Source organism: Oculina patagonica, chromosome 13 (genome assembly GCF_052425735.1).
Source record: "Oculina patagonica isolate OP01 chromosome 13, crgOcupat, whole genome shotgun sequence".
In the NCBI taxonomy this organism is placed as follows: Eukaryota; Metazoa; Cnidaria; class Anthozoa; order Scleractinia; family Oculinidae; genus Oculina; species Oculina patagonica.
Genome location: NC_135770.1, coordinates 37,290,649 through 37,302,030, shown reverse-complemented (window position 1 = coordinate 37,302,030; position 11,382 = coordinate 37,290,649). Strand labels below are relative to the sequence as shown.

Here is an 11,382-nt window from a genome sequence, read left to right as displayed (position 1 = left end):
CTGGAAAATTCCCGGAAAAAGTGGAACTGCTCAAAAGGTAGTCCCGTTTTCCCGGTTGGAACGTCCCGACTGGTTTCTCGTGTTTTCTTTACCAGTTCCAGGCCCACCACAACTAAATTTTCACCGCCATTTTGTAAACAAAATGGCGTCAGAGGTCATGATGTACTAGTGTTCTTGTTGCTTGCTCGCAACGCACTCGATGGAACATTTACTAAACCACGACTGCACTTATTACGAAAATGGTAGGTAATTTGATTTGAATTCGGAAGGTGTACACTTTTGATCATATTTAAATGAGGTGCCTTCAGGCTTCACTTCGATGCGTGTTTCGCGCGCTGAATGGTTTCGAATTATTTGCTTTGTTTACTTTAGAATCTTTAGATTTCAGCCGTTCCTCCGTTTGCCCTATCAGCCAGAAAATGTGACATCCAACAACAGCAACAAGCTGCAGACCTGGCAGGATCATGATGTTAGGAACTTTTATATCATGGGCTGATTATAAACATATGTTTGGTGGCAAACAGAGGAAAAAGGAGATTTTCGACAAAATCGCTGCCGACTTCAAGGCTAAGTTCCTCAACACAGGCGAAATTTGCGACAAAATGGAACAACATTTTCCCGTTGAGAAATTCCCGGAAATTCACACCAAAATTTCCGGATTTTTTTTCTAAATGGAAAGCGCCCATGGTTTTGTACCAACTATGATGGAGTTGAGCACGTCTCTTAAAAATTGCCCGCTTGCGGAAATGATTAAGAACGTTCGTACTATCATGACTATCATGATCATGACGCTGTCTTTATTTGAAGGACTTCCACTTCTAACATTCGTTGTTTGTATCGGCCGCATCAACAATATTATTGCCCACAATGGGTTTGAATGTTCGCTGGAAATTCCAGAGGAAATTTACATGCGTCTTTCTGTTATTCCTTTGGTACCCTTCATCAACAAAAAGTCAAGGATTTTTTCCGAAATTAGTGGATCTTGCAGAACTAAAGCCTATAACTTCCACATCAACGTGTGGAGCGACGGGCAGTAGTCATTATTGCCAGTCTTCAACTAAACAAGAATTTTTGCAAACTTGCTTTCTGCAAACGTGTAATTTTGCTTGCTGTGCTGACTGTGGCTCAAGTAAGCCTGTTCCTTTTGATTTGGCGAAACTTTCGAATAAAGTACGTGTAACTCAAGACGGTGATCCAAGGAATGGGTCCATTGTCAGATCGTTCCGTTTTCAAGGAGATTCTTACATACAAATGCAACCTCTTAGGATTATACCAATAAACTATGTGAAGCCAGGGTTTACTATCAGTGTGTGGATTAAACAGAAGCAAGGAAACAAGGGGTAAGTGAAATCGAACCGATACGGGGTTTTTTTGGTGAAATGGACATGAATTTTTAGATCGATGTCTGCTTTGTACCGGATCTGTCATTTAAATCAATTAAACTCACTCTGATCATTTTATCAGGGACCGCGGAGAGGGAGGGGCTAGGGGGGCTTTAGCCCCCCCCCACTTTTTTACAGTAACAAGAAAAAATTATAATGAATTAAGAAGCAAACGAAAAATTACTGAAAAAATTTCGTTTCTGGACACCATATTATTAATTTAGTTTGTAAAGGACGAAAGTAACATCAGTTACTATTACCAAAGTAGACTCGCCTTCAACTTAGATTCATAAACAAGTAAATGCGGACAATTGTCCTAAAGGTTTTCAGTTATAATCGAAAAATGCTAGGCTTCTACAGGATCATGCTCTTTTTTTTTTAAAAAAAAAATTGCTTTTTAAGCGCAAGCGGACTTCTCATAAAAAGGCCGGCCTGTTTTGTCATTGGTCAGTTTTGATCCGAACAAATGGGTTGAGTTAATAAGACGATACGTTTGTTTTCGAGCTCATCCTAAAATTAATTCATTTTGTAACAATGAAAGTGAAATTGTCTTTTCTGTTTTCATTCGTTCTGGTAACATCTCAGTTGCCGGTACTTCAAGATGGTGAGAAATGTTCGTGTCTTGATGTAAGGTTTAAAGAGTCAGTGAGTAGTTATATCGAACGTTTTGTGGAGCAACGTCTCTTTATCGCAACGTTTTGCGGTTTTAAGCAATACTTTTACAAAAAAGTTTAAGCGCTGAACGTTTAAATTTTTAATTTCAAATGCATTTTCCAGTATCTAAGAGAAATTGAAATCCCAATTTTCCTGGGGGAGCATGTCCCCGGACCCCCTAGTTGGCTCACTCTTCCGCGTTCGATAGCAACCCTGAGAGAGGCAACCACCCAAAAGTTCCTACGCCCAACAAAGGTGCTTGAAAGGGCGTAGGGTCCACGAACAGGGTGGGCGTGGGACCTACAAACCCTCCTAAACCAACACTCCCCCTACCCTGCCACCTGCCAAGCTAGATATAGTATAAAATAATGTTAACATATTTTCTTGATTTGAATACAGGGTGAAGATGAATCATGTCATTTTTTTTTTCAACAGCACGATTATTTCTAAAGATGAAACTGTACATCCATTTTCCAATGTATTTCAACTTGTCATTCAAGATTATAACCTGAAGTTTTACTATCGGCCTGCTTCTGGTAATGCGTCTGTTGCCTCGTACACCCTTCTGCAAAGCCAAAGTGAAAAGCTTCAACCAAATGAGTGGCATTTAATAACTGTAGCCATTATTGACAAAGGCCTGTCATATTATATTGATGGAGAACTCATGAATGCTAACATTGCAACTCTGACTGGTCCTATCTCTGATCAAGGGGGTGCTGTTCTAATTGGACAGAAATATGAAGGTTAGTAGCTGGCAAGTCTACAGTTCTTTAGATGGCGATGCTCTCTGTGGATGAACATGTGAATGCAGTGCATTGTTGACTAGGCACACGTATGTTTTGTACACACCCATTTGCCATGAAGACTAGCTGTTTCTTTATGTAGGTGCACATCTTATCCTTTGCATTTAACTATTAAGTCAGAAAATTGTATACAGTGGTAATGACTGTGACAATTATACATAATTTGTCGCCTCCTTTACAGGTCTCTTTAGACTGTGTTTAGTTAGAAGCTAGACTGTAATAAAAATATTTTATTGTCAGTCAATATATACATGTACTTGTTTAGTGTCTAGAGCTGTTTTGTTTAATTTATATTTTGACTTCATGAATAGTTTCTTCGTATTTGTAAACAAGATATGAATTAATAGTGTGTGATTATTTTCATAAAGGTGATGATCAGTATGAAGGTTTAATGCAAGATATTTTTATGTACACCAGAGCCTTGACCAACAGGTACACAAAATCTAATGCCATGTAATTATTTTATTGGTCAATAAAGAGACAGCAGACAACTACAATGTACATGTAACTGACAGACGTATGGACTGACTGACTGAATGTTTCACTAGTTAATTCATGACTTGCTGATTAATCCAATGATGCAATGTATATTAATTAATTACTTACAGGTATTTGGATTATCTTCTCTTTTTCAGAGAAGCAATAGAGGCCTTCACAGGTGTGCTGCCAGTAGTGTATGTTGCCAGTAATTGTCGTTGCCCATCAACTCATCCAAAAATAAATGTTGCTGAACCAGCAAAGTGTCTGAAAAACTTAGAAGGAGACCTTGATACCGTATCCCGTTTGGCCGATAGTGCACACCCAATTGAGTTTGCCACTGATGGCGACACGCTTAGCTTCTGGCTGTCAGAGCTCACAGAAAATGCAACCATTGACATTAATTTGTCCTATTCAGGATTACAGGTATGTTCATTTTTCTTTTCAATACTGAGTTTTGGTGGTTTAACACTGAATCGTATGATACCTGTGTCACCTTGAACTTGTGTTAAGATGAAAGTCAATAATGGTAACTGACAAGCATTATTGCTTAGCAAAAATTTAAATTTGTTGCCAATTTAGAAATGCCATATTTATTTAATGTTGCAAAATTAAGAGGTTGAATTCATTTTTTTTTAATCCAATCATGCACTGTTACTGATGCAAGGTATCTCTGGATATATTATGTTTCAGTTATATTACTGAAAAAAATATAATTAAGTATTATATATATTGAAAGAAGAAGTCTTTTCTTTATTTTTTCCCAATAATGCAAAATTGTTATATCCAGAGACCACCACTTGGTTTTCATTAATATTAATTTGTTGGAAAATTAAATGGAAATTAATGAATGTTTTTTGTCAACATTACATTAAGGTGGGGGCGAGTAAACTGCATGTAAATATTTTTTTAGACACTTGTTACCTAATGGTTGTAGTTAATCGGTAGTACCAAGGGTTGAGGCAGCATCCTTAAAAGTTCACTTGACACTGCTGCATGTGTATACCGGTATTGATTACTTTGTGAAACAGCTTAGTGTATAGTAGAATCCCGATTTCCTGTACCTCCAGGGGAAATGAAAATTGCTTCCAGAAATTGGGAGGATTGAGAAATCCCCAATCTATAATAAAGTTACAGAGTAGTGCTACATCCAAGGGAAATGAATTGCTTTGAGAAATTGGGAGTTTCTAGAAACCAATTAGGGTTCAAGAAATTCCGGATTCTACTGTGAGGCCCTGCCAGGGTAAATTCCAACAAGCCACATGGCCCAAAAAGTAACGACAGCACCTAAAATAAATTTGGGACAAACGACAAACCTTTTGAAAAACTTTATTCCGACAAGGACAAGTAATTTTCCTTCAATTTTACTACCGACAGCGATGTGAAGTTTGATAAAACAGCCACACAACACATTTTTAAATTTAAACAAGTGACACGGGAACCCCCTGGCAGGGCCTCTACTGTATATAGTTGGCAAATAGATGTTTGATGCTTTTTTCAGGTATTCTACATTGTCTTGACGTTCTATGGACCAGTTCCTGCTGGGCTGAAAATTGAGCGATCAGTAGACAATGGAAAAACTTTCCAGCCCTGGCAATATTTTGCTGAAGATTGTTCTTCATTTAATTTGCCAAACAATGGTCCTCTGACAGAACCTGACTCAGTCAACTGTGTTCAATATGTCAAGTGAGTTGTCTTTGATCTGTACAGTTAAAATTACAGTTGATTTCAGTTTACGTAGCTGATCCAACCTCAATTTTTGGACTTTTTAGATTAAAAAATTCCAGACTTACGAATTAATGATCATCTGATCATGAATCTCAATTCTCTGGACTTTTCAGGTAAAAAATTCCAGACTAAAGAACTAATAGACAACCCCATGGTGAAAATTTATAAGTGCATCAAAACAATATCCCCAAGCTGATCTCTATTCTTCCCAAGATAAAAATACATATCTTAAGTTACACAAAATACATTAAAAATATACAGAACGATAAGAAAACTTGATATTATATTTAAAAATTAGCCTATTTACAAAAAAAACATTCTTAAATCTATCAGAATTTACTTCCGGGCAAGTTTATTTATTTATACCTGCCAACTCTTATGCCTTAGGCATGAGTCTCACGCCTGCAAGTTGAAAACGTCGATCTCATGTCATACGCTTACGATCCAAATTCTCATGCCTAGTTGAAAAATGTGAGTTATTATAACCATAACCGGCACACTTTCTAAAAATATGTGAATTCAAACTAATATGAGAAAGGATGTGGACGTGGTTGTATTGCCTTCGCTAATCCTGGCTTTCTCAGCATAAAAATCACAGGGCGCCCATACAAGCGGCGTGACTGTTTGTATGTTCGAAATATAAAGAAATGTATGGGGATTTTGAAAGCGTCTTATTATCGTAAACTTATTTCGAGTAATATCTATGTTTAAATTCAAAATAAACGTAAACCTACCTCAACTGTTGTATTTTGTCGTTTCTGCACCTCGAAATGGCGAATTGGAGGGTTTTGCGTTGACCGTTGCTTCACGTAATAAGAAGTTCTCTTCTTATTACGTGAAGCAACGGTCAACGCAAAACCCTCCAATTCGCCCAAATTCGCCATTTTGAGCCGCAGAAACGACAAAATACAACAGTTGAGGTAGGTTTACGTTTATTTTGAATTTAAACGTAGACACTACTCGAAATAAGTTGACGATAATAAGACCCGTTCAAAATCCCCATACATTTCTTTATATTTCGAACATACAAACAGTCACGCCGCTTGTATGGGCGCCCTGTGTAAAAATCTCATGCCTTTGACCCAGAAAAAGTTGGCAATTTCGAAGTTAAGTTTTACAATTATAATATATTGACTTCTAACAAATGTTTGATTGTTTTACTATAGGCCATTACAATCCAGCCGGGAGGTAGTAACTTTTCAAACAGAGTATCCACCACCACCAGGCTCCAACATTCCTGTGAGGCCATTTGGTCAAGGCTGCAGTAACCTGTACTGCTCACAAAGACTGCTGCAGTTCATGAAAGCTACGCATGTCAAGTTTAATTTGTACAATCACACTCTGGTGCAGAATGCTAAACACCGATACTATGGCTTGGAGAGAATTCTCGTCACTGGAAGGTTAGTTTAGACATTACATGTGAGATGTCTCCTGATGCTACGTACTGCATTCCATAAAGTTAAAACTATATCTTAGACATTATTTTTTCTGAGGAGGGAGATAAACAGGAATACTTAATGAATAAAACGCTAGGTGCAAGAAAAGGCCAACCAACATTAAATATTTGGGCCTACCAACTAAAATCAAAGGCAGCCCTATTAGTCTCCTAAACAGACGTTCGTAGGGTTCGTCATGCGTTTCTCCCCCACGAACGTCTGCTCAACCTAGCAGCCACTTCCATCGTGGGGGAGGAATGCGTGACGAGCCCTAAGAACATCTGCGTAGGAGGCCAAGTCCTACTGGGCAATCACTAATTGCCAAACTGACTAACTACACCTAGTGTAACCAGAACGGAGGCTCTGGAATCTGATACAAATTCATACAAATCACCTACAAACAACTGTACATTGGCTAAAGTATTACTTTTTACATTAAATGGTGTTTTTTAAGGTGCGAGTGTTTTGGACATGCATCATCCTTCAACTACATTAAGGGGAATGCTACACACCCTGGGCGATGTGTCTGTGATTGTCATTCATCGACTAACACTGAAGGAGAAACTGTAAGCACTTTCAGTTTATACTATAAATTGATTAGTTTATAAAGTAACACTTATTAATGTGAATTACTTCCCTGCTACTCAGTCAGCAGCTCATATGAATTCATGGAACCAGGCCCACAGTCTGGATCAGGTAAAACCCAAGACATGATGGGTCACAAATTTATGTCTGAGGTTTGGAGATTTGTGAGCAAATTGTCATGTCCATGCAGCAAAGCAGGCTGAAAGAGTGTTTGTCACAAGTTGGAATTTCAGTAAAAAAGAAAGGCTTGGGGGTTATTTTGAAGGTGCACAGAAAAACCAGAAAAGTGCTGAGCAAATTTATCTTTAAATATAGATATTCAAATGATTAATTAATTGATTGATTAATTAATACATTGTTTTACAAATTACTATTTTCAGTGTAATAATTGCAAGCAATTATACAACAACAAACCATTCCAACGAGGTGACCAAAATGATTCATACCTGTGTGTGAAGTGTGAATGTAATGAACATGCTGACAGTTGTGTCTACAATCAATCTCTGGACACCAGTCCCAACTCACGTACCCAGGGGGGAGGAGGGGTGTGTATCGACTGCCAACACAACACAACTGGATGTTACTGTGAGATGTGCAAGGAGAAATTCTACCGGGAGTCTGGGAAGAGTCTCAAGTCACCTGATGTGTGCTCACCTTGTGGATGTGAGGGGCCTGGTGTTCAGTCTGGAAAGTTGGATTGTATTAAGGTTAGTGCATTACTCAATAGAGTGGAGACAGTTAAAGCTCGCTAGTATTTTTTTTTTACATCTATAGGTGTAAGGTTTTATACTGCTAAGTCACTGTTAAACACACCATCTAAGGCTTGCCTATGTACAAGTCGAGCACACAGAGCACAAAGTGCAAAGGTGAGCGCGAGCAAACCAGAAACCAGAAGCAAACAACTTTTAGAAAGTCTACACACTATTTTCTTCTAATTCTCTACAGCTGTGTGACGGAGGATGTATCCATCCTTTCAAGTTTTAGGGATGATCTAGCTAGTAATTACAGTAAATTTCATGACTGCATTTTATTTTATTTTTGTATTGTGATTAGGATGATTCCAACTCAAGTGTCATTGCTGGTCAGTGTGAATGTAAAGCCAACACCCAAGGCCGTCAGTGTGATTTCTGTAAGGATGGCTTTTTTGACCTCAAAGCAAGTCACGCAACTGGTTGTATTTCATGTGGTTGCACACTTGATGGTACTAAAAACAGGAACAGTTCATGTCACGCAACATCTGGGCAGTGTGACTGCAAAGACAGAGTGACAGGTACCAAGTGTGACACATGTAAATCTGGATACTGGGGGCTGTCAGGTGACGAGCCTTTAGGCTGCAAAGAATGTGACTGTGATCCATTTGGAACAATAGCTGGAAATCTGAATACATGTAACTCAGTTACAGGGCAGTGCTCTTGCAAACCAGGTGTAATTGGAAGGAAATGTGACCAGTGTGCATGTGCGGCTACTTGTAGACCAGATCCTAATGGTTGTCAATCCTGTAAATGTCCTCCAAAGAATGGTGACAACAACTCACAAGGTAAAACCAGTGAAGGGCTTTACATAATCAGATGTGCAAGATATGTTGAGATCAGAAAGTTCAGTGATATTTTATTTCGCTTTATGCGCAAATTTTGCTAGGCGGTTTCTTTCCTGAAAATTTAAATTTTTACTTATATACCCTCCTTAAGAAGCCGTTATCTCGATGACTTAACGGCTACTTTTGGGTCGGTGTAAAATTCTTGGATCTTGAGATAGCCGTTATCTCGATGACTTAACGGCTACTTTTGTGTCGATGTAATATCCTAGGTCGGTGTAATATCTTTGGATCTTGAGGTAGCCGTTATGTCAATGACTTAATGGCTACTTTTGGGTCGGTGAAATATTTTTGGATCTTGAGGTAGCCGTTATCTCGATGACTTAATGGCTACTTTTGGGTCGGTATAATATCTTTGGATCTTGAGGTAACCGTTATGTCAATGACAAAATGGCTACTTTTGGGTCGGTGTTATATCTTTGGATCTTGAGGTAACCGTTATGTCAATGACAAAATGGCTACTTTTGGGTCCGTATAATATCTTTGGATCTTGAGGTAACTGTTATGTCAATGACAAAATGGCTACTTTTGGGTCGGTGTTATATCTTTGGATCTTGAGGTAACTGTTATGTCAATGACTTAATGGCTACTTTTGGGTCGGTGTGATATCTTTGGATCTTGAGGTAACCGTTATGTCAATGACTAAATGGCTACTTTTGGGTCGGTGTGATATCTTTGGATCTTGAGGTAACCGTTATGTCAATGACTAAATGGCTACTTTTGGGTCGGTGTGATATCTTTGGATCTTGAGGTAGCCATTATGTCAATGAAAAAATGGCTACTTTTGGGTGAGTGTAATATCTTTGGATCTTGAGGTAGCCGTTATCTCAATGACTTAACGGCTACTTTTTGTTGTATCTTTGGATCTTGAGGTAGCTGTTTCTCGTCTTCGCTACTTTTAGTCGTGTAATATCTTTGATCTGAGGTAGCTTTATCTCGATACTTAACGGCTACTTAAGTCGGTGTAATATCTTTGGATCTTGAGGTAGCTGTTATCTCGATGGCTTAACGGCTACTTTTAGGTCGGTATAATATCTTTGGATCTTGACGACGACAAACGGAAAACCTCAAACCGCTAGCAGCCATTTGCCGTAAACGCGATGCTAAAGGTCTCTAATGACTAAATGGCTACTTTTGGGTGGGTGTAATGTCTTTGGATCTTGAGGTAGCCGTTATCTCAATGACTTGAACGGCTACTTTTGGGTCGGTGTGGGATCTCGAGGAAGCCGTTATCTCGATGACTTGACGGCTACTCTTGGCTTGGTTTAGTAACGTTGGAACTTGAGGTAGCCGCTAGCCAAATTAGTTAACGGCTACTTTTGGTTAGCTATAATAACGTTGGACCTTGAGGATGCATCACCTCGGCGCGGAGCATTGCATTCCTGGAAAGGTACTGTAGCGTGGTGAGTACCAATCGGTGTGATATTTTTTCCAGGTTATCAAGTGGGCGGTTTACTTATATTTTCTGTCACTGTGGTATTGTACCCTGACTAGACTGTTTGTACACGCAGTAACAAACCAACGTTAATATTAAGAAAAACCGCAAGATGAAGAGTGCGCAAAGGTAAACTGTTTAACAAATCAAGTTCTTTGGGTTCAGCAGTAGAGATATAACCAGTTTATTCCTGCTATTAATTATTGATTTTATGTGTTGTTTTTATTTTTCAAATTCACAAACAAGAACGTTTTACAAATAATCTAACGAAGACTCAAGAATGCGCAAGGCTCAAGCTGCGCAAACCAGAACTGTGCTTCGGGATAAATCCGCATGGTAATTAAGTCCGCAAGTCGGGTTTCCCGTCTAGCATGTAAACGCTTCAATGCGTTTTCTCAAGAAACGTATGAAAAGTTGGCTCGCCCGGGGTAGCTCGGTTAGCCGGGGCACCCCCTTTCATGTAAACAGGCCCTAAGGTGAACCGAGCCCTCTTTCACCCGATGAAGAAAGTGTTTGAAATGAATGCCATGATACACCACTGGCATTAAAAAATGATGCCACATATCAGGCTGGGATACCTGCAAGACCCTGCAACCACCGATTTTCTCCTATCTCAAAAATTTCATCACTTCCAACAGAAACACAATCACCAAAACGTTTTCCTCACCAATGTGGCAGTGCTTTGTCGTAGCGGTGAGGCCCGTTTGCAGTTTGTGCATTCGCTAAATCTGCCACAATTGATTCAGCGCTTCGAAATAAATTTGCGTGGAGTAAATGGAAGTGTTTTTGCGATCGTTAAGTTTTATTATCTTTAAAAAAAATTCAATACAGTTATCCCTATAGTCGCCCGATAGAACACAACAACTGACTCAATAAAAACTGCCCCTAGGAGATTTTGCAAGCCCGAAGGCGCCTTCTCTGCCTCCTTCCCATCATTCCCTGCGTCAGATACTACAAATGTTCCGTTGTTGACGTTCATACAGTGCAGTGTTACTTCGATTACAGACAAACAAATCTACGTAATATGCGTGACATTAAGCTTTTTTTACCAAAACGTATATTTGAATAAGTTCCCCTCTTGATTGATAGAGCTTACTCTAAATGACGAAAACTGAGTTTATGCTTATTGCTTCAAGGCAGAAGTTACAGTCAACTCTCTCTTAACGGACACCTCTATAAGACGGACACCTCTATAAGACGGACACCTCCATAAGACGGACACCTGGGTATGGTCCCTGCCGTTTTTCAGTCATTTTACTGTAAGAAAACTCTCTGTAAGACGGACACC

At 39.1% G+C, this 11,382-nt stretch overlaps 1 protein-coding gene across 2 annotated transcripts; it reads left to right on the top strand.

Annotated features, from left to right (window-relative positions):
- Positions 1 to 427: 427 nt before the first annotated feature.
- On the top strand, positions 428 to 10,171 carry LOC144634419 (usherin-like). Of its 2 annotated transcripts, XM_078493372.1 has the most exons (10): positions 428 to 1,340; positions 2,472 to 2,779; positions 3,208 to 3,271; positions 3,475 to 3,742; positions 4,818 to 5,002; positions 6,211 to 6,444; positions 6,935 to 7,046; positions 7,446 to 7,772; positions 8,119 to 8,602; positions 10,095 to 10,171. In XM_078493372.1, exons 1-10 carry the CDS (start codon positions 868 to 870, stop codon positions 10,151 to 10,153), a joined length of 2,514 nt encoding a protein of 837 aa, XP_078349498.1. In that variant the 5' UTR covers positions 428 to 867; the 3' UTR covers positions 10,154 to 10,171. The 2 variants fall into 2 exon arrangements, with proteins under 2 accessions (XP_078349498.1, XP_078349497.1); XM_078493371.1 differs by lacking the exon at positions 10,095 to 10,171 and having other exon boundaries at positions 8,119 to 9,042.
- The last annotated feature ends 1,211 nt before the right edge of the window (positions 10,172 to 11,382 follow it).